The sequence below is a fragment of the Poecilia latipinna genome, unplaced genomic scaffold, assembly GCF_001443285.1.
Source record: "Poecilia latipinna isolate Pla-1442-1.1 unplaced genomic scaffold, P_latipinna-1.0 Scaffold79, whole genome shotgun sequence".
Taxonomy (NCBI): Eukaryota; Metazoa; Chordata; class Actinopteri; order Cyprinodontiformes; family Poeciliidae; genus Poecilia; species Poecilia latipinna.
In genome coordinates, this window is record NW_015112695.1 from 434573 (window position 1) to 457881 (window position 23309).

The following is a 23309-nucleotide window of genomic DNA, read 5'->3' on the forward strand; positions in this document are numbered from 1 at the left end:
ATAACAAACGGCACTAAACAACATCTCTGCCTCTTTGGTCCCCTGTTGCATCCAGAACTGCAGCCATTTAGACCCAGGACACATTTAACTTCAGTAATTCACTGATGTCATGCAAAGAGTAATGGAAAGCCAAATGTTATGTAACCTGGCTGTTAGACAATGATCCCCCTGCCAAAACACACAGATGAGGGCACCACGATGTAATTCAGGGTCCTCACGCTACAGTATGGAGCCCATACTTTTTTCCTTTTTAACCCTTTTTCACATCATGACCACAAATTTTGCAATACTTTGTGGGGATGTTACTTATTAAGACCAACACAACCACAGTGCGTAATGGCGTGATGAGAGTAAAACGAGAGGTGGGTTTCTATTTTTACAAATAAAAATCTGAAAAGTGTGGTGTGCATTTGTGTTTAGCCCTCTGTACTCTTGACACCGAAAAACGCAGCAAACAACTGGTTTCACAAAACGAGTAATTAGTAAAGGGAGCCCATCTGCGCGTGATTTGGTAGGGCCTCAGAGATTTATTAGGCAGAGCTTCGTAAAGGCAGAGCAGCGCAGCAGGCAGCTCAGGGAGAAAGCTGTGGAAAAGTTTAAAACAGGCTTAGGTCATAAAACAATATGGCGGAAAACTGACATTGCAATTCATCCTTAAAACTGCGTCCTGATTGTGACCGACTCGTGGCGACAAGGCTATTGTAAGAATGATGGCTGGCATGCCATTTACCCAATATTACACAAAAATGATATGCACAAGGAAATAAATAAAAAGTATTCAAACAATGAAAACCACATTCAGTATAAAATCAACCAGTTAAAGCTGTTAAATGTCTAAACCTCAAGGATCCCTCAGCATCTCAAACAGTAGAAAGACCTGTGGCACTCTCACTCGAAACTCCATTCAAATCTATGGCTGCTACACAGTAGCTTCAGATTTGTGTGTGAAGAAAACAAAAATAACGAAACAAGATTCGGGGTAAATTATGTAAAAGAGGATTTTATTTTCATAATTAGCACATACAGTACATTATTTTCTTACCAACATAAAAAGTGCAATATGCATTCAAACTACAGCAATGCACAGTACAAAAATTACTGCATAATTAAAATATAAAAAAAGAAAAAGGTTACAAAACTGTGAAGTAACCTAGTGTGAACGTCGTCACAAAAGCTTTAAAACTCACTGATGATATGAGCATAAAAGCCTAACAGCTATGAGCCCCGCGACTCCTCAGATTCTCTTTGACTACTCCGAAAGGTGCAAAAAAGAGGTGACAGCTTTTAAATATGTACGCGATTGACATTAGGATTCACATGTTTCGTACAGCTTTCAATTTGCTAAGACGGCAAAAAATAACTTTGGTCTCCCACACTTCGAAAAGCACAAATGAGCTTAAAGACATTGGCAGCACTTTTAACTGAATTTAAGCCAGAGAATGCTTACAGGTAGTGTTTACACTGTTTTTTTTGTTGTTTTTTTTAATGTCAGAAATGTCCACACAAATGTGAGATCTGACTCTCACACTAGCCATTTTTATTTTGATCTCAAGCCATGCTGCGTGACTTCTCGTCACTACGCTCCCTCCAAAATATTATACAATATAGGAAATGATGAGGTTAATAACATTACTCCAATGTTATTTTGGAAGATAGCTCGCCAGAATCGACTCGGTAACAAAAAGCAGTGCAAAAGGAACAACAAACTCAGAAAAGATTCTGTTCTGTTTGTTGGAAACAGCAAGTATGCCTCTGGCAACGGTTGTTTCTCTTCCCACTCCCATTCACTCACTCATACGCAAGTGTAATTAATATATTACACATTAGTTTAAAAAAAACAAAACAAAACAATATCCTCACTCTAACCAAGCATTAGTGAAAGAAGTCCAATTAAAGGACTAGTTCAGGATTTTTGAAGTGAGGTTCTGTTCATTTCATATAAATCCAGTTTAGACGGTCCCGGAGGCCAAACCAACAATATTTTATTCTCTTTAAAAAATTCCGGTATCAAGAACATCAAAGCAGTTTATAAAACTGATAAAACTTTAAACTGTTTTCTTGTTTGCATCGGGTGGTTATCAACACAGAAGCCATGTTCACGTCGCAGTGAACAGAGGTAAGAGGATGCGCGCCACCAGTGAGCTTCCTGTGCAAAACAACTACTGAGAACAGAGTATTTAAAGGTTTCCAGTCAGGATAATTGTCTGATTGCCAAAACTGCATATTATATATATATTTTGGTTTTTACTCTGCTTCTGCCGTCTCTGAATAAACATGCGTTATATGTTGCGTTCTTAGTACTTGTTTCATGGGGAAGCTTATTGTGGCACACTGCCTCCTATCTCAATTTCCTGCTAATAACCCCCAACATGAAAGACACAAGGTTTCTGTAAGTTTAAATTTAAAACGTTTTATGACCATAATGATTTAAATGTGATTATTAGACATGACAAAATTAAATTTAAGACCAAGTACTGAAAACTTGGAAAAATTAAAACCTTAAAAAAAGCCCAGAAACATGCAAAAAGCTGGTCAGCAATTATTATAAGGATTTGAATGCTGGAGGCCTACTAAAATTTCAACCGATTATCGAGAATGGCATAAATCCATTGCAACATATAAATAGATAGAATCGTTTTTTTTATTCTTTTAAAAATGTCTAATTTCCTATCAAGTAATTTTTGCCTATATGCCAGGAGTATGAGTAATACTTGCCGTAACAGTGCAGCGTATTACACCAAGACTCCGACAGAGTTACCATTTCTACTAGAAGTAAAATATTAACTGCTTTTAATATTTTAAAACCTTACTGCAGAATCTCACTTCAAAAATCCTGAAATATTAAGGACAGGAACTCACTGAATGCAACACGAGGTAATCTTTAAAAAAAATAAAAAAATTGTTGTCAAAACAACTCTGCTTTCACCAAACCAAACTCTCAGTTTCTGTGAAGCTCGTTGAGGAATTCAAGTTCATCAATGCAGGCTATAACTTTGTACCTGACAGGTAAAGTAGGAGCCGCTGGAAACCAGGTTAAAGGTCGCAGAGCACCTCGTACCGTCTCAGCATGCAATCTGTCACACAGATCTGTGCCTCAGGTCTCTTGGGTAAGGCACTTGTTTGTCTGTGATTCAGAGTTAGAGGTGATCTGATGGCTTAACAGGTTTGTCAGATACAGCAGTATGACTTTGATCGCTATGAACAGCAGTTTGAGAAACATTGTGGCCTCCTTGTGTAAGAGTTGGCATTGTGTTTGCGCTTGCTCAGTTTCGACTCGCTTCTCTCTGGAATGGGTGCAACCCTCCACAACCACACGGCGCGACAGGAGGGAAGGTGAGTGGAGCTCACAAATGTAGGAGTCCCACTTGATTTGTCAGCTCCTGGGCTCCCCTGGAAGTGCTCTTTCTGGAGTGAGCAGGTTCTTGCTGGGTCTGGACAACGACGAGGCGGTTGGAGAGTCCCACTCCAAGCCCTGGTCCGGCTCAGGGGACAGCGAGAGGAGCAGCAGTGTCCCTGCGTCTGAAGAACAGGCCGAACGAAGGTCATCAGAGGAGAGGTTGAGGCTTCCCAACTTGGCCAGCGAGTTGGAGCGCTTCAGCCTGGAGGGCACGGTCAGGCCTGCCAGCCGCAAGCGCGTCTCAATCTCCTGCGCCCTCTGACGCACGAGGCCGGGTTTCCCCCGCACGCTGCGCAGGCTGTCGCTGCTGGAGCTCCGTGTCAGCGTGGAGCCGTGAGGGGAGGAGGTGGGCGTGAGGAGCCCTGAACCCACCACCCCCAACAAGGCCTCGTTGGTCAGCGGCACTACTAGTGGCTCTAACCGCACTTGGCACGGGGTTGAAGTTTTAGCGAAATCCCCGGTAAAGCTGGAGAACTCCTCCTTTTCCTCGCTGTGAGACGGACACATCTTAGACTTCTGGCATTCCTGCAGGGACATTCCCGAAAGCCTCTCAAGCCTCTCTGCCCGACGCCGGACCAGGCCAGACCGACGCAGCTGCAAGAGGCTCTCCTGCTGTTGGCCAAGGTAACAAGCCACTGCGGGCGTCTCTCCCTCAAAATCGGCTCTCATCAGCTCAGGGAGAACATCCGAGGCAGACTCAGACGGGCCGTCTTGAAGCAAATGGCTGCCGTCCTGGGCCTCCGCCGACCGCTGTGCCTCTGAGGACGACAGGGCAGTGGCACAGGTTGCACAGTTGGCACAGTCACACTGAGGACCACAGGGGCTCAGAAGTCCCGTTGAAGACGAAACGCCTTCAGTAGACGTTTGAGAATGACGCGATGAAGCACTTTGGACTTCAGAAGGAGGGCGGGCGGTAAGGCGAAGCTCAGAAGATGGAGACGAAGAACGCTCTTTCTGATGAGACCCAGACACCAGAGAAGCATCTCTCTGAAGAAGGAAGGAGGAAGATGTGTCCTAAATAAAGACAAGATAAAACGCGTCTGATGAAAACACTGGTCAGACAGAAACCTCTGAATAAATTCTGATTTATAATTTATATAGATTCATTACAAACAGAGTGATGCTATATAGTTGTTAATTCCTGGTAATACTGATTATTGTGTTAAAGCCTCTAAAAGCAGAATATTACCATTGCGAGGTTCCTGCGCAATTTTAATTTTAAAAATAATTACTTTCCAACACTACATCAATGTTTTTGACATCTGGCCTAAACCAGCTCTAGTTCAAAAATGGTACATTTTATATTTACCCATAGGGATTGCGGTATTCCACAATAAAAGTTGATTCATTAAGGGGGGGATTTTTGCTTTACGAACTTTGGTGCCATATTTTATTTGCAAAAATCTCTCCACCCCAAGAAACGCAGAGTGAGTCAATCAGTTAGAATCAAAAACCAAAATACTAATGGGAAAGATATCAAAATCACAGTGTAATGTGATAAAAAGATAGAAAATTATATTTAGATATAAAGCAAATTTAATTCATGAAGCATTATTACATTTAAGTCATTTAGATAATTGATGAGAACTATAAATAGTTTCCATATTTAAATATTTAAATTTCCGTTTCCCATTCTTGGTCAAATCTAAAAAAAAAAAGGTCAAATAAAACCCCTTACTTTTCCAGACTTTTAAAAACTATGTAGGATCTAAGGATGCATAAAATATCGCAACTACATTGTCATCGCCAATATCAGTACGAGCAATATTCATATCACAAAGGACAATCTGGAGTGCAATGACTGTTGGCTAATTTATCCATATGAAGCTGCATTTCATCTGCTAGCGTAATATTAACTTGGACAGAGTCTCACAACAGGAGATGCTCAAACCAGACACAAAGACTTTACCCAAAATGCTAAAGACTGCAGAGGGATGGAAGCACAAATGGGAAAGAAGAAAATAAGCATTTGCTGCAACTGATCTCGTCTTCGGAATATTTTCCAATATTGTCATCATTGTAATATGTATTAATATAGTGCAGCTCTAGTAGGAACTTGTCCGTCATGACTCTTGTATGTGTTCTGTACTTCTGGTTTTGGCACTCTGCGAACACCATATTTCTGTATTTGGTTTATTTAATATTCAAATTTTGTGATAAACGTAATTTTAGGCTAACCACAGTTGTCATTAAAATATTCCTCAAACTTACCTTGTGGTTTTGTAGAAGGCTCAAATGATTGTTGTTGTTTGAATTGTCGTTAAGGGATGCCAGATCCATCCCGATCCCCTCCGCATCGCCCTCGACCTCTACATCCTGAGTCTCGCCGCCGTCTCCCTCGCCTCCCCCTCTGTCGTCTGGCTGCATCAACACCTCCATCTCTGCCTCCTCCTTTTGCACGTCCTCCTCGTTCTCCTCCTCCACTGTGCTGAACTCCAGCCTCAGCCGCAGCTCCTCCAGGGGTTCGGGCCCCCGGCTGCAGGTCTGGGCGGCGGCGCCCTCTGCTGTGGGTCCAAAGTGAGGGAGCGGCAGGCCTTCCCGCCCGTGGAAAGCCTCGTCGTCCAGCAGGGCGTCTCTCTCCACGTCCTCGATTTCTATGAAGACTTTCTCCATGCCGAGAAGAGGAGGGCCACGCACAGGCGTCGACGGCTCGCTGTCGAGGGCCGAGTCGGAGAGACGGCGGAAGTAGTAGTTGTTGTAGGCGGGGTCGATGTTGAGAGCGACAGTCCTGCATGGCGATGAGCAGGCGGCGCCTTTGTTGGAGGACCCCTCCTCACAGCAGGGAGACATCCCTGGGTCTGCGGTGGGATCCCCTCCGTCCTCTCCGCCACAGAACTGAGTCAGACCCTGCTGGCCCTCGGCCATCTCGCAGTCTGCGTCCGGGTGCCACAGCTTGTTGTGCCTCTGTTTGCTTGTGGGGGGGGCAGAAAATCCCACCGAGCACAAGAGGAGGACACATAACAAAAATAAAAAGTTAATTTCAAAAGCACTGACAGTTGGCAACGCTTAAGACATGTAAGGAGTGAATGAGCATACCTGGCATCTAAAATGCCCTCATACTCTGCCAGCTGCCTCATGAAACCTGCGTTGGGTCGTGTGATGTTCCTCTTCTGCTTCACAAAGTTGTACGCTTTCTCCAGAGACCAGCCGTACTCCTTCATGGCGTAAGCAATGACGGTGGAGGCAGAGCGACTGACGCCCATCTTACAGTGGACAAGACACTTGGAGTCGTTCTTTCTGAGGGTGAGAATTACACGTACATCCGTGTGATATGTATGTATGTCACTGCTTAAAACAAGACGAAACCGGCCCATTTGTTGACAATCACATTTGTCTTTTAAACTGACTTTAAAAAGTAGATAAAGTAGGAAAACAGATGATGATGGATAAAAAAAAAAAAAAAAAAACTTCCCAGGATTTTAAGGCACTCATGGAAAACAGCTCTGTCTTCTGGTTCTTCCAGATTTTGATGGTCAGTATGTTTTTTAGTACACTTCAGTCAAGTGAAGCAAATCTTTTTTCTTTTACTTTCTACAGCAGTAAACAAGTAATTTTCAAATTAAATTGTGAAAATAGTTACATTTTATTATGTTTTATAACATCAAATAATGGCTAGTAATTTGGTTTGGTTATTTATAATAAGGGTAATCAGGTATACCCAATACTTGGATACCTTATACAACAATAAGAAATCACCTGAAAAAAAGTCAATGTCATCATTTAAGAATTTATAAAATAAGACTGCGCTGGTATTTGAAAATAAAAAACGTCTGCCTCACTTTGGGGTAATTTTGATGTACGAGCTGTCCCTGAACACACCTTTAAAAAACATTCAGCTCCCACTGCAGCAGCAGCTCCTTTTTTTTCTCCTGTGTTCTGGTTTCTTTTGCCGGTAAGTTTTAAAGCTATAAGTTGAGTAATTTGAGAATTTATCTTGATCTGTTTAAAATAAAATATACATTTTTATTTCTAAAAGGAGAGCTTCATCGTTGGATCCCACCACCCAAAAACGTAGGCCGTTTACACGTTGACAGCAAAGAGTTATCAAATATTATATATAAAATTCTGCGACTCACTTTGCTTTCATGATGAAGTTGTACGTGTTGTTCCAGTGAGCGAGGAGATCCGTGGCGTCTTCGTCGTAAACGCGGATGTTGTGATAACAGAACGTCCCTGGGAAGAAGTTGTCGATCTCCCTAGTAACGTTGAGGATGTAGCCCACCCTGGAGAAGAAACACAGCGCTAACTTATCACCAGCATTCCTTCTCGCTTAGATCGTAATAAAAAATATGTGTTGCCTGTGGTTATCTTAGTTCTCGGATAATCTAAAACAAATCACCCCGTCTCCTGCAGCTCCTCCAAATTAGACGCATTCCATTCAGATCCCTAAAAATAAATGAGAGAAAGCTCTGTTTAGTCTGAGCACGTTTTAGCTCCGTTTAAGGTTGTTTTGCTCCTCACGACAATTGTTTCACCAGGAAGATTAATTAAACAGAAATCTGTTTCTTGACCATAAAGGAAATTGAGCATTTGCATCAACAAGTCCAGACGACATTTTTTGTGACGGCAGAGGAGAGATTAACGTCGCTCACCAAGTAGACGTGGTCAAAAATGAGAGTGGCTTTGTCCATCTGGCCGAGGATCAGCAGCATCTCATTGTCAATGAACTCCTTGTATTCTTTCAAGTTGCAGTTCATGTGCTGCTCCAGCTTAGTTCGGATCTGAAAGAAAAAAGAAAACGGAATGCCTTTGTTTCTGTCTCAATGGTTTTATGACATAAAACGTATAAATTCTGCCTACAGTGCCGAGGAAGCTCCAAGGTTTTAATTTCGTCTGCCTCCAAAGCATGACAGATGTGTTATGTGTCACAATCTGAGAGAATAAAACTTTCAGATAAATCAGCCAAACATCAAACAAAAAAAGGCAAAACAAAACCTTCAGCTCAGAAGCAAATAAGCAGATGGTTTAACCAAAAAAGAAACAGGGAATGTAACATCAGGATAAAACTCCAGAAGTTGTCACTGTGGCAAGATGTTAAATTAGAATTACACAATAAGATTGTTTATTTAAGTTTTATTTAATAAAAAAAAATATATTCTCTAAGTATAGGGGTGAAAATATTGTTCTATAGGATGTTTGATGTGTAGTAAGAAAAATTGTGAATAAACAAGGAAGCAAATCTATTTTAGTCATTAAACTAAAACCCAGAAATGATGCATGTACAATAATGATCTAAACCAAAAGAAACAAATCAAGAACAGAACCTTAGATTGGCTCCAAATTTAGCAATTGCGATATGAAATGAGTCAATGAAGCTTAAACTAACTTAGGAGCTCAAGTCTTTAAATGCCTAGTAATGTTTCCTTCTACATTTATACTGAGCAGAATAATCAGAGGTTGATTATGTGCAGGTTTGACTTCTTTATGCACAGCTGTTTCAACAATGATCCTATATTAACTAAAAAAAAAAAAAAGTAGCAGTCAAATGTTCCACAAATACTGTAAAGGTTATAAATATCAAAAACTGATTGATTTTGAATAACTGACAAGCACAGGGACAAGTTAAGTCTACAGGCCAAAACAATCACCTGGTTTTTAAAGACGTTTAAGAAGCCAGAGACTCAAACTGCATTTTAAATCATCTGTAAACAGGATAATTAAGTAATTCAATTTTGACGCATCTCATCAGTACTTTGAGCTTCAAACTGGAAGCTGCAGAAAGGATGCAAAATTCAGCATCTTAAGTCATTCGGGGTGTAAATGAGGGACTCCTTGACATGAGATTTTTTTTTTATTCCCCTCCTAACATTTACGCCCTTACCTGTTTGCAGGTGACGTTCTCAAGGTCCTGGGAGGTCATGATGCTTCTTAGTTTGGATTTAATAAGGCACTCCGTCCTTTCCCTCTCCGAAGGCCTAGAAATAAAACAGCATCATAACAATCTGAACCGCAACGCACAGAAAATGTGCAAATCAGAGAACACTTCAATTAAATTGTTGAAGTATTCACTAAGAGAGGTGCTGCTAAGGTAAACAGAGTTTCCTCACTTGTCGACAAACATGATGGGCGAGTCTGGCCGCGTGGTTTCTAAGTCCTTCATGGCGTTCCACTCGTTGATGCAGCTCTGCTCAGAAGCGATGCAGCTCTCATAGTATCCCATCCAGGTGAGAGCCATGCCTCCAGGGAAGTAGTTAAACCTGCGCGACACCTCACAGGCCTTGTGCAGCACCTGCAACGCCGACCTAAATCATTGATCACACAAATGAAGATTCTGTTTTTAGAATATACAAAAGCACTGAAGTGTTCAGAAGTTGACAAAACGGACGCAGGTATGTTCTCCCGCCAGCAGGTGGCACACTTATTTCCCATGCAGCCCATCTGACTGGTTGTCAGGGGAATTACTGTGCTATTCCATTACAGGTAAACTGCCAGCAGACAACCACGGTGACTCAACAGGTTAATCATTACTCACCACATAGCCTGCACCGACACGGGCTTGAAAACATGAGTCCGGCCCGCTGTGTTCACAGTGAAGCCCCTGAGGAGCAGACAAAACAGATGGGAGACTGACTGAGTGTGGAGAGAGTTGCTGCTTTGTGTGAATCAAATTCATCTGAGGTGTCAGAGAATTGGTGCAGGATTTGGTAAAAATCTGAAACAAAACAAAACAAAACAAAACAAAACAAAAACAATGCTGTAGTTGTGAACCCTGTTCTTTCTGACAGGGAGATTTAAATAGCTCACCCGTCTCCATCCAGATGGATCTTTGTATCGCTCCAAAGAGGTAGCACCATGCCGATTGAACAGCTTTTACTGGCATAAACACACACACACAAAAACACATTTTAGGAATATTGACATAAGAGTCTAAGAACTGTATAAATAAGAAACTATATGTTTAAGATTTTCTTTTTGCAAACATTAGTCTAAGTGACTAAAATAAGATTACGCTCACTGACAAGAAACTCGAAACTGTGAATAAAACGGTTATACATTTCTAGCCCCTATATTAGTTCAGTGAACATAACCTGTTGGACAAAAACAAAGACAAACACAGAATCTGAATGTTGTAAACAGACTCAGAATGACATTTCCATGCAGTTCAGTATTTACAACTGTGGTTTGTGCAAATTTTCCATTTGAAAATTCTCAACATTTCCAGACTCAAATTTCTGTTTTGTTCTGGTTCTCCGATTACAAAAAAAAAAAACACTTACTACTTGTGTAACACTATCTGTATGTTTCACAAAACAACTCAACCCTATTGTGAGGTTCTGATTCGACAGTTTCTTTTATCATCTTATTTTAAAGAAATATAGACACGACCCAGGTTAAAAACCACAAAAAACCACAAATCCAGATTATAACTCTGATCTAAGAGGGTCTAAAGGTCACTAAAGCTGTCGTTAAATAGCCCAATCTTTATCTAGACAAAAGCAATAATGAAATGGAATTCCATACTTCTAACTTTTTAAGACTAATCACTTTTGGTGAGTGACACCAAGAAAAACCCAAGAAACCGAGCGCATTTGTACCAGTCTTTGTTGGTGAAGTCGATTCCCAGAAGGATGTTCTCCTCCGTGTCCTGTCGCCCGCTGGTGTACACCACCACCATGTACCGCACCCGATCCGACCACGCGCTCTCCAGACGCACTGCCTGCAAAAGGAACAGGCAGGTCAACAGGTAGGTTACTCCCAAGTTTCCTGTTTAATTTATGAACACAGCAAAACGAAAACACAGTGACTGCAATGACTGTTGTAGAAAAAGAAGACAGAAGGTTTAAATAAGAAATCAAAGGTGAAAAAAAGTAGTGTGTCCAAATGCATAATTGATGGATATAAAAACGTAATTTCATCTCTCTTACCGAAGACACCATGCATTACTCTTCAACACCCTCATAACACAGACCAAATAAGCAACAAAGTGCACAATAAGTTGCAACCTGCTTGTTAAAATGATCTTATAGTCACCATCTTGTTTTTGTTTCTGATGTCTCTCACCAGTTTGATTCTGTCCTCTGAGCGGAGAATGTTTATCATCACCTGCAGGTGCTGAGGTAGTTCACCTGTCCAGGAAGGAAGGAGAGAGTTTGGAGTCAGTTATTATAAATTAACATCATTAAGCAACAATGGGAGTTGATTGTACGCTGTAGATATTATGAACTTATAAAGTAAAAAGCTTTTCCAATCATTAACTAAAGTCTGCTGATTTTTAAAAACAGCATTTAACACGTTCAGTGAATTCCGATCGATAATTAATTCAATTTCAACGGGAATCAAGTCACATGTTAACTAAACCGAAAGGAGCGTCCCGACTTTACGAGGTGAACTTTATCAACCACAAAATCTGAACTCAAGAACTTGTCTTTGTCCGTTCTCCTCCCGTTCCTGCTCCCTTTGACAGCTTTAAATGAAACAAGGTGAACCAGCAGAAACAGCAAATGACTGCAAGTAAAAAAAAACTTTGGAATATGTCACAGCTGGTAAAATGATGATAAAGATGTACAACCATGGAGGGTAAACAAGAGTAACAGGTTTGTTATTCTGCTGACCATCTCATCCTACACCTAATAAATCTATACATGGTCACTGGCTGTTAAGATATTAATATTTTAATCATGCTGTGATTTCACTTTATTACACAAAGTAAACTTAAATAACAAGATTAAAATATTAAGCTATAGTTAATTTAATAAGCCAGACAGAAAGAAATGAATGAACAACTGTACAAATTTAAGATAGAAATATTTGTAATTCAAGACAAAGTGCAGAAAGCTGCACAACACTTCACTGCAAATCATCATTGCAAAATTTGTGTCACAACAAGTAAAATGACTGTGATATAAATGCACAGCATTAACATCACAGAGACAGACTGCACAAGGCAGGAACACCAGAACAAAACATATTCACCATTATCAATCTTATAGAGAAAAATTACGAATTGTCCACAAAACTGTCACTGGTGCATCTCTAGGATGGCCCTCTGTGCCGGATCAAAACAAAAGCAATTCCTGCAAGCATATCGTTTACTTCTTTTTCATAGGAAGAGCTCAATTAAGTTCAAGTTTAAATGTTTTAATCTTGATGCTGAACATGTTTAAAGATTTCTGAAAATGCTACGTTTTTGCTAAAGAGAGATGTTCACATTTATTCACGCAGCTTCTATTTCCATTTTCACATAAAATGCCAAATGTGTCCAGGTTGTGCCCAGCTGGGATAAATACCCAGAGGAACCAGAGAGACATGGTTGCACTAGCAGGGTCTGTCGCGGAGATGTTCAATGACGAACTTTAAGTTACAGATGGTGAGGTAGCAGGTCTTAGAACAAGAAAGCCCTTATTGAAGAACTCTCTATAGGTCAACCTTCCTGTCTCCCACTTCTGGGTTAAATACCACAGTTCCTGAGAAATGACACAGCTATTTCCCCTGGCAAAAGTTCCTGACGACACAGAACGTCTGGCAGATATGTGAGCTACCTTACAAAGTGGCCAGTAAATACGGTCAAAGTTGCCAGGAGCAGTCACGGTTTGCCAAATGACTTGGCAGCAGATGTGCTGTTGGCTCATGGTGAATTCCCATCGTGAATGCACGCTGGCAGGTAGGCTTTGTGTCTTTAAAGGAGCGATTGTGGCTTTCAAAAAGAAAACCTTTACGGATACTGGCCATTCAGACTGACTTCGGTCAACGCAATAAGCCACATAAGCCACTTCACAACAGGTTTATTCTTTTACAAAGGTAACTTCTCTTCCAGGGTTACAGTGGAAGAAAAACAAATCTCTAAATTACACACTAGGATTGCTACTCTGGTACTGCTGGAATAAATGTTATGAATCCTGAGTTTATAAGAAGAGAAGAAAACACGTGAGTCTCCACAAACGGTCGGGCCCTCTTTAAACCGTCCACAGAGGTTCCTCTAACGGTGCTACCATACGCTGGATTTAAGCTCTAATCTGCCTAAGCTACGGGTCTGGAACATGCTTATCAACGACGCAGCCGCCATCCTTCTCACCCCTGCTACAAACATCTGCTGCAATGCTAAGGAGCGCCACAGCCGAACTCCTCGTTCACCGGGACGACGGAGGATCAAGCTGAGCGATTAACACAGAAAACATGTTTCATTCTCACCTGCATGTTTGTGAGGAGGATGTGCTTTTTGGCCTTGCTGACTGCTTCCTTGCTGCAAGAAGAGAGCGGCGCCTTTCACCATGAAGAAGCTCTCGCTCAAACTGCCAAAAAAACAAACAAACAAAAATGAATTTTAAAAACAGAGAAACTGCAAGTCAGACTCCATGATTCAGGGTAATGTGCATAATGAGCAAACAAATGAAACAACGAGGGGGGGTGGAGGGAAGCAACATTTTGCAGGATTGTTTTGTTCAGTTCGATGGAGCCAACGAGACAATCGTAAATCACGGCTGTCTGCTTCTGGCCAATTCACTCAACAGCTGAGAGGAGAAGCCAAGCTGCCACGTTACAGAGGCCGACCTCAGGATTGATGCTTTGAACTGAGTGCTTATCTATCTTCTTTCTGCTGCATGGGCTTCTCACTCTGATTTGACTTGTCAGGTCTTTGCCGGCTGGGTCTAATGCAGCGAGGACCTGAACACTGACCCAACTACAGTTCTTTCACTTTTTTTGAATAGGCCTCAAGTGCATGTGAGGAGCTCTAATAAAAAAAAACAAAAAACAATGAGATGTTTTCCTCAGGCTGAGTTCACTCACTTGAATTTAATGGAGAGAAATGTGAACATATCCGTAAATCTACCTGACAGCAGGGTGGAACTCATGTTCCGCGTATTCAACGTGTGCAGTCTGGCAAACCAGGTCATCATCGGGAAAGTACAAAACCGACGAGTGACAAAATCAAAACAAATCCTTACATGTGCTGAAGACAAACCCGTCTGTAAATGCTGCTGCCATGACATCACTGTGTGTTGATGGAGGCTAAAAGAGCCCATACAGAAAAAGCCGGCTCTTTTTATTAACATTCAGGGGAAAGCTAAAACATTTCATTATAAATGATGACACCGGAGTGACGATTGCGATTGGTTTCCTTCACTCCTTTCTATCTCATCGTCATGACTTCCCCACCACTCTCCTTCAGTTTAAGCATATCTGAATTTATGAGCGCAGAATTGAGGCACAACACTGGAAATGTATCAAATATTGCAATCAAGCAGTCTTTTGTTCCATGCAGAGAGACACCAGCCAGGGATTTGAACCCAGGACCTTCTAGCTACAAGGCAGCAGTGCTACTTACCAACTGCGTACAAACACTTGATTGCAGTTGATGTTGCTAATGTTTAAAATACCTGCACAATTAGTTTGTTTGTTTTTTTAAGTCATGCGACTCAGCTGCACATCCCATGGATTAGAGAAGACCATTTTTTATTCCTGATCACTGCACAGTATTTTTATTTAATAATCTTTAATAGTATATTATTACTGTTGGAATGTGTTGTGTGAAGCTATATATCTGATGCTGATGTTACACCTAAATGTTCCCGCTAACAAACAATAAAGGCTGTTTCTATTCTTTAATATGGTGAGGGTGGTGCAATCAGTTATTACGTTTAAGAGCCAATCACTTTTTCACACAAGAGCCATGTAGGTTTGGATTTTTCTCCCTTAATAATAAGCATCTTCATTTAAAAGCTGAATTTTGTGTTTACTTGTGTTGCCTTTGACTAATATTTAAATTGGTTAGATGTTCTGACCGCACTGAGTTTGACTTTTGACGAAGTAGTCATTCTGAAAACGTTCCGATGCATCGCTCCGTAGATCTCCAGGAGAAATCTGACTAATCTTCCTGTCGTTTTGGTCCAACAATCAAACCCCACATGCAGCTAAATGGCCTGAACCAAACTGAACATTATGTGGGAACAATGAGTTTCATTTTGTGCACCACCCCCAGAGCTGCAAAAAAAGGAGAAGAAAACCGTGACAAGGCACGAGGGTGGACAACTTTCAACGAGAGCTATTGTGTCACTTTAGTACATTTATGGCCTTACTCTGTTCTACGTTTGATGTTTATGATGGAGGGTCCAGTTGCTGAAGGAAGAACAGGACCGAGGCAGCCGCCTTGCCAAACCGAGATCCTGTCCAAATTCAGGCTAATAATTGTTCACTTTTCTAGACTTGAAATTGTGAAACCCGTTTTTATGTTTTAAATCACAAGCTGTCCAACTACAGACGTCCCAACCAAACAGCCTAAGCTCTGCTCTTCCCCTGCTATCAGCTTCTCCACAAATGCTGGGGCTAAAAATACATCTACTATCAAAGGAAGTCCAGACTTTAACAGAAAACCTGCTCACCATTAACACACCTACAACTTCTGCTAAAGAGTGAGAACTTTCAGGTAAAAAGTTAAAAACATGGGTAATAATCAAACGGTAACTGCTCCTGAAGCTGTCGAACATTTCGTTAATTTACAAGGCTATCTGCATTTCTCCAAAAACCCCATCAACACTCACATGCGGTTTATCTCATTCTGGGTCAAAACGGCATTCTCCACAAAATAAGGTAGCATCTTCATCACGGCCTCCTGAAAGGGCTCCACGACCAGATGCATCCTGCTCCCCGGAGTGTCACCTAGGTCTGCCTGGTACCCAGTTAATGCCTCTGCATCCACATCCAGAAACAGTTGAGGAGGAGAAAAGAGGAGTAATTACAGCTTCAGTTCGGTCCCAGCGGTTTTGAGTGACGGACTGCCTGACAGCCTGAACTCATCTGGGCTGCTCAGCAAAGCAGCGGCGTCTGTTCAGAGGCCCCTCCCCCCGATCGCCTCTTCCTCCTCCCCTTCATCAGAGCGTCTCTGTTTGTGAGTCAGCCCGCTTGCCTGCAGGGACGCACTGCAGCCTCCACCCGGTGCCTCAGGCGCACATGGCCCGTCTCCTTAAGTCCCTCGGTATGTCTTGTCTCTGTCACAATCTTTCTGTAGCGTAGAGAAGTCAGAGAGCAAGAATCTAAAAGCTAAGAATAGCTCAGGAGGTGGATGCCTCTTCCCATCAGTGGGACCTTGCCTTCCAAGGTTCCCTAAATTTCAGTTCAAAATCTGAACGAGGTAAAGTAAAGGCTTCCCCCTAAGGCAAGGGAAGAATGCCATTTTCAAAAACAGTTGTGGAAAAAAAAAAAAAAACTTAACAAAAGCCAATCTTTATGCCTCTTTTTTCACTACAAACCCTCTTGGTTTTGCCAAAAATAATCCAAATTGGACATCTAATACTGAAAACCACATCAGGGGTCTTCGAACTTCGTGGTAGTGTCTCAGCAGAAGTCAAGCAAAAGGTGGAGCAGGCACTGAGAAGAACTGGCATTGTCCCAAAACCCCCAAATCTCATTATAGACGAGCTTATAGGGGGAAGGATTATCTCTTTCCTTCAAGTGCCTGGTGCTAGTTGTCACTCACTCACATGCCATCAAACATGCCGTCTGAGATTATTAGAGATTATTAGAGATTATAGCCAGTTAAGGAGGACATACCTTTTATGTCCCATTTGTCCCCAAACACTGCAGAATATTTTTTAGATGTGCAAAGTATTGCAAAAAGTAATTGTATTTATATAAATATAATGAATAAAGTCAGACAAATATGCTATAATGAGATCCTGATAACAAGACAGACCTCCAACTCAACTTTTTTTCTGAGCAACATCATGTCAATGACTTACAGAGCACTGTACACATTAGCAGAGGTTCAGTAACGTTCATTCAAAACTTCAGGCAGCTTTTCATTTCCCTCCTGAAGCACAAAGCAACTTCCCCGTAAAACTAAGGTCCAGCTTCAGAAGAATTTGGTATAGGTGATGACGTAGCTCTGCGTTAGAGCGGGGTTTGTTGCTTTGTAGGCATCCAGATGGATCTGGACGGGGCAAAACAGGACCAGATGTCCTCTAAGCCACCACCTTGAGTTGCTGGGTGAACGTGTGAGACAGCTGCTCCGAGTTACTCTTTAAAGAGGCCACTCAGAAGCCGTTACCAGGCTGGTTTAGTCATGTTTCACACACAGCAGCACAATGAGGGGAGAGAAAAAAGAAAAAAATAAACCCCTCTGGAGGCTCTCCGTTGCATAACACCAGCATTTTTCTCACTGACACTTTTCTCAGAAAATAAAGGGAGGGGTGCAGAAGTGAGCAACCACCTCAGGTATCAGATGATGGGCCCGAGCAAGAAAAATGACATCATGAACGTACTGAGGAAAAATACAGGAGAAAAAAAAAAAAGTGACCAATATGAGGTACTTCTGCTGCAGTTTCTGTATATTTGTTTTACCTTTGTGCACCGTTAATATTGACCAATTGGAATTGCAGTCACAAATTTACAGGACGCTAGAGTCAAGATGATGAACACATGTAGCTCAACTCGGACTTGAAAATAGTTGATATGCTCCAGAATAAACAAAAAGTGTGTCTGAACTAACATTAAGCTGAATAATTTCCATAAAATTTTACAATAGTCATTATTTTCAAATGAATCAAGAATCCCTAAATTTAAAACATCTATTAAAACTCCAGAGCAGAGGCAAGAAGAAATTGAAATTGAGCATCACAAGGGAAAATACCTGTGATAATCTGACTTGTTTACAGAAAGTATAACAAGGTAGGGAAAAAAGAAATGCAACTGGACCAAACTTGCAATCAAGTTTTGTTCTAAACAGTCTCATCTTCACTAAAACAGAAAAACTGTTTTGCTTTTTTTGAAAAACAAAGCACAAAAAATAGAAGCGTGGAAAGTTATAGGCAAGCGTGACCAAACGTCTTATGTGTTCTCATTATCTCTGTTTGGAAATTGTTATGCAATTATAGTCGTGCAAAAATATTTTGCAATTATTGTAAAAGAAAAAAACTCAGTAAAGTACAGTTAAAAGGACAGAAACATAAAAATCAGACTGTGTTTGCATTGGGTTAACATTTATTATGAAATACAACGTGGCTCAAAACTCGAAATTTAGAAGGAATCCGACTCGAGACTTTAGACCAACTTATAAGATGCAAAATAATGACTTTGCCCAATCTCTGCATGGGACTGTAGCATCAAATTATCCTTCTTTATGAACCAAAGCATAAGCTCTAAACAACTATCTGATTTTCACTAAACTCAAAATAAAACGCATCAAGTTGCCTGCTGTTAATTGATATGTTCACAACCTGGAAACAATGAAGGTTCTTAGTTTTGATGCATTTATTGAATCAGAAAAAAAAATCTGATACTTCAGTGTTTGACTTAACAATCATCAATCAAAGCTGATCAAGGGAGAATAGCCAAATTCAATCTTTGCCTGATTCATAAAATCTTTGGCAATATTTCAAATAATCTTGAAAGTAAGACACTGGCCTTAACCTTGAACTAAAGTGCCTTGCCCGTTTTTTTCAGTTTACAAGCCAGATGAATGAAATCATTCTTTGGTTAACTTCCAAAGACACCTGCACAAAGTTTATGTTGGCCCTCATCAACTACCTTGGTTGTTCATCATTAAGGTCAGCCAGCAAGCACAAACATCCCCATTTGGCAGAACATCAGCTGTCCATCAACAGATGCTACCTCTCGAGTTGTGTGTCAGATGGGCACACCCTGCTAAATACGTCCATCAAATACGCATCAACTTAATGCATTTATACTATAAACATCAATTTGCTGCTAGTTTTATTACTCAACGGGGCTCACAGAGCCTTCAAAAATGGCAAAAAACTAGACGCAAGTCGGGACTCGCACCATGCATAGATCATGCGTTACCCGAGGACATTCCATAGGCTGTTGCATAACGGAAAACAAACAGAACAGCTTGTATGATGTAGTTTCCCTCAGTTCACATTTCTTCTGAGGCAAAGTTTACAGGAATAAATGTGTGTAGAGTTATAGGGCTCATAAAAGGACATGCCATTGTTCACAAGAGAAAAAGACCTGTCAAAGTGAGTGACATATAAACTCCCACATTGTTATCTTCTTGACAACTACGTTTTTTTAGGCTGACATGCTATTAAAGAAGCTTTTGTCCTGATAAGCTCTGAATTGAAATTAAATCCCTCGGTTTGCTCCGCAGAGGCAGGGTTACAATGGTGTCCAACTGAACTTGACTGTACTTGCTTTGCATAATTATAACAAATATTTACATCATAATACTTTTTTGCAGCGTTTTGTTGCGAGGCTTGTGTGATTAAATCTGCTAGAGCTGATCGATGGTAAAAAAAAAAAAAAAAAAAAGTACAATTATTTTGGTCAACACACATGCAGGTTTGTCAGAAACCTGCTGGACTTTTTCCATTAACCGAAAAACTGAGTTTGCACTGATTGGGCAGTAGATGGGTAGATGACTTTACATAATACCCTCCCTTTAAAATAAAATTAGCCTTTTAACTGCTAAGTTAGCATAAGCCAGAGCTAGCAATGGGTGGCTTAACAATTTTATCAAGATTTATGATTTAAAGCAATAAAGATAAAAGTTCAAATTTTAATTTGTCTGATTGATACAATAATGTTCCATCGCTATGATGCAACATTAAATTTGGACCAAATAATTGAATATAAAGTTAGCATTAAAACACTAAAGCTACATTTATTTCTACTCTGAGTTTTCTTTATATTGTTATTTTTAGTTCTATTAATTGAATTACTAATTTGTTTTGTTTTGTTTTTTGTTGAAGAACATAAATAATTTAACTCAGTGTTACTATGTATGAATTTTACCATTATGGTGAGAGTACACAACTGCAAAAAACAAAGACTTTGTGTTGATCAGAACTGCAAGTAAATGTGAAGGATGCATATATCAGGTTTGCCATTATGTAAATGTTTTAATGTTGCACATTTTTCCTCACTGAATGTAAATACTAAACATACGGCTTGGAGCAAACAACATTTGCAGCAACACCCAACTCAGTCAATGAAAGAAAACGTAAAATATTCTAAACTTATTCATTCTTAGTTGTCAATCTGTAACAAACACATGGTTTGTTTAAAGAAAAAAAAAACTGTGAAAAAGCAAACAAACAGACACACCATTCAATATATTCCTTCAGGGAAAGCAACACAAATGTTGCAGTTGGCAATTAAAAAGACAAAACGTGCCAAGCAGACAGACAAACAGGTGTTTTACGACACTTGCTCCTATTTGCCGATGCCAGAGAGTCTGCCGCCACTCACAATTTCACAGCATGAGTCAAGTACAGATGCTGGTAGTCTGTAAATAACACCTGCTTAATAAATGTGAAAGACTTTGCTCAACGCTATGCAACAGAGAAGCGTAGCTGCACTTTAAGATAAACATACCTCTGATTTATTCGCCGTTCGTCGTCACTCCCGAAATCCTGCAGAGAAGATAAGAAGAAATGAGTGATAGTAAACTGGTTTAACTATGACCGTGAAACACACTTTACGCTGTTGGAAAGATGCTTCATCCGGAGTGGTGGGCTTTTCAACCACCTATGAGTTTGAGTAGTAAAGATTTTGTTTAGATTTAAAAAGCGATGGCACAACAAAGAAACTGTGGTTTGGTAAAATGTCCAAATGAGAGTGTATATATACTCTATGTTCTAATCAAGAGACAGAAAAAGTCAAATGGTCAAAGTGTTATCATCTAGTTATGATTTGGAAAATCAAACTAAGGAGTAAAATTGTAAAATTTAAATACAAAATTATATAAAACAATGCTGTTTATGTTTAGGGCTGATAATTTCTGGAAACTCGAACATTTTTCCCACATTGAATCGGAGAATCTTAACCTTAATCCAAGTCTTAACTTTCATAGCTATAGCTGGATCTCTTAACGCCAGCAGCTACAAATCTTATAAAAAATATATATCTGGAGCAAACATGTATGTTCTAGGTGTATTCTCTGCAAAATTTGACAGACTTGCCCAACAATAAGTCAGAATTTAGTGACAATGTTCTGTGTTCATCACACTGCACAAATGCATTGAGAGAAATGTCCTTTTAGGCCAAAAGATGAACTTGAGTCACACACTAACTGCTTTCAAACATGATCCTGCAAGCAAATTCAAGCACAGACATGGGAAATGTTGCTAATTTTGTGTTTATTATTATTATTATTATTAAACAGCATGGCAAAAGACAAAGACGCTTTCAGAATTTTACTGTAACCATCTAACACGGACATTCTCTTAATTTGAAAAAAAAAAAGGTTATTTAATGCGAGAAACAGTATATATGTATTTGTAACAAATGCATGAGCCTTACTGGGCACAAATCCAATTATTCACTAAACAAAATGCATGACTACGTTTGTCTTCATTACTGTGCATAAAGGTTAAATTGTCTCAGCTGCCTCATCACTTCATGGCGGCATCCCCCTATGTGCCTGTTTACATAAGCTCTTTTTCCCTTCACTCCTGCACAGCGTTGCTCCTCCAGCCCTCCCACCCCCTCGTGAACAGATGACATCATGGCTGCGGCAGATTTCACTCAGCATTTTCTGTCGTACCTGAGCACAACATTCAAAGCAGCAACAAGGTACACAGACAACACAAAACTAATCCTGCACAAGGCAGGGTCTATTTTTAAAAAGCAACTATGCTGAGACAGATCAAGTGTTGTAAAAGCCTCAACATGCAGCAGTAATATGCAAAAAGTTTTTTGGAGGTTGGGGAGACAATAAATATTTATCCCAAAGAAAAGCTCAGACACAAAAATATGGTCTTCATATCAGCAGCTCTAAACAAATGCAAATTCATTCCTGATTGTGTGCAAGAGGAAAACAAGGTGAGCTCATGTGTTTGTAAGTAGTAAATAGCGCCCTCACCTGGCTACTATTATCTGTGCGTGGACATAGTAAAGAAACCTGATTGTGAATGATAAATGAGTGGAATACACTTTCAGCATAGTGACCAGTAAACAAGAAACTCGAAATACAATTATGACTACTGTAGATCAATATAAGTTAGAAGTAATCTGATTTTTTTCTTAAAGAATGTGTCAGTCCGGAAATCTACTCCTCACAGAGGAAATGACCAGCAGTTCATAAAACTGTAAACCGACACGCGTATCCAGAGCAATGTTTCTTTTTTTAAATTTAAAATTAAAATACTTTTCCTGTAAATTAGCTGCCAAGATAGTATAATTCAAATTTTAACAAGGAAATGCTCCATTTGTCAGATGTACTTCTTTGTAAACAACATTCTGTTATCCTTTTTTTAAATGAATAAGATGCAAACAAAACCAGATTATTAAATTAGTCAGTCACGTCATAAACAGCTAACGTTAAGGTTAGCTCCTGCCTCCATCATTCATAAGGTATTAAGGATTATATTCAGCCTACATTAGCACATATCAACATTGTAACAGACGAATTTAACACTTCTTGTCTTTCAGCATAATGACATGCTGACTTATTACACAATGCTGGTTAATTTTTAAGTGAAAGTAAGGAACGCGTTTGATAGCTAACAGCTTAGCATAACGTGATAAAGCCTAGCATAACATAACTAACGGTGCTAATTTAGCTTCAATCAGCGGCCCTTCCTCCAGCAACATCCCCCTCATCCTCACTGCTTCCCGGCCAGACCACCACACCGGAGCATCGCTTTAGCTTCCCCCCCCCCCTCGTAAGGGCCGAAACTGACCTCCCCCGCAGTCGTGGTCGCTGTGCTGGCGGTGGACGCGGCGCTCGGAGTCGGGGACCGCTGCAGTGTTACCAACGCCATGGCTGGGGGCTGCGGATGCTGCACCGACACCGGGGCGGCCGCTGTGGCCTGGAGAGCTGCAGCTAGCTGCCGGGGCTAACGGAGTGTGCAGGAGGGAGGCAGACAGGGGTGTTATCTTGCAGGATGGGACTCAGTGTGTGTGTGCGTGGGTGTGTGCATGTGTGAGTGTGTGTGCAGGAAGAGCTGCCTTCAAGGCTTTATGTATTACCATGGGACTATGTTACACAGTAAGACAGACATTACTAAATAACAGC

The 23309-nt window shown here is 40.6% G+C and overlaps 1 protein-coding gene across 2 annotated transcripts; it reads right to left on the reverse strand.

Annotated features, from left to right (window-relative positions):
* Positions 1-1484: 1484 nt before the first annotated feature.
* Positions 1485-23209, reverse strand: ssh1a (slingshot protein phosphatase 1a). 2 transcript variants are annotated; one of them, XM_015018699.1, is made up of 15 exons: positions 22975-23209; positions 20666-20703; positions 13526-13626; positions 11399-11463; positions 10933-11054; positions 10142-10210; positions 9870-9935; positions 9445-9639; positions 9219-9312; positions 7990-8118; positions 7737-7783; positions 7474-7620; positions 6434-6634; positions 5609-6308; positions 1485-4411 (listed from the first exon to the last, which is right to left on the reverse strand). In XM_015018699.1, exons 1-15 carry the CDS (start codon positions 23053-23055, stop codon positions 3374-3376), a joined length of 3093 nt encoding a protein of 1030 aa, XP_014874185.1. In that variant the 5' UTR covers positions 23056-23209; the 3' UTR covers positions 1485-3373. The 2 variants fall into 2 exon arrangements, with proteins under 2 accessions (XP_014874185.1, XP_014874195.1); XM_015018709.1 differs by lacking the exon at positions 22975-23209 and adding an exon at positions 15874-16021 and having other exon boundaries at positions 20666-20681.
* Between the last annotated feature and the right edge of the window lie 100 nt (positions 23210-23309).

Excerpts from the sequence above, each read along its gene's own strand:
- ssh1a (XM_015018699.1), bottom strand. The coding sequence starts at position 23,055 with ATGGCGTTGGTAACACTGCAGCGGTCCCCGACTCCGAGCGCCGCGTCC. Across the intron at positions 10,211-10,932 it reads GACTTCACCAACAAAGACTG|TAAAAGCTGTTCAATCGGCA; the intron begins GTACAAATGCGC and ends TGTTTATGCCAG. Across the intron at positions 6,635-7,473 it reads AACTTCATCATGAAAGCAAA|AAAGAACGACTCCAAGTGTC; the intron begins GTGAGTCGCAGA and ends TCTCACCCTCAG.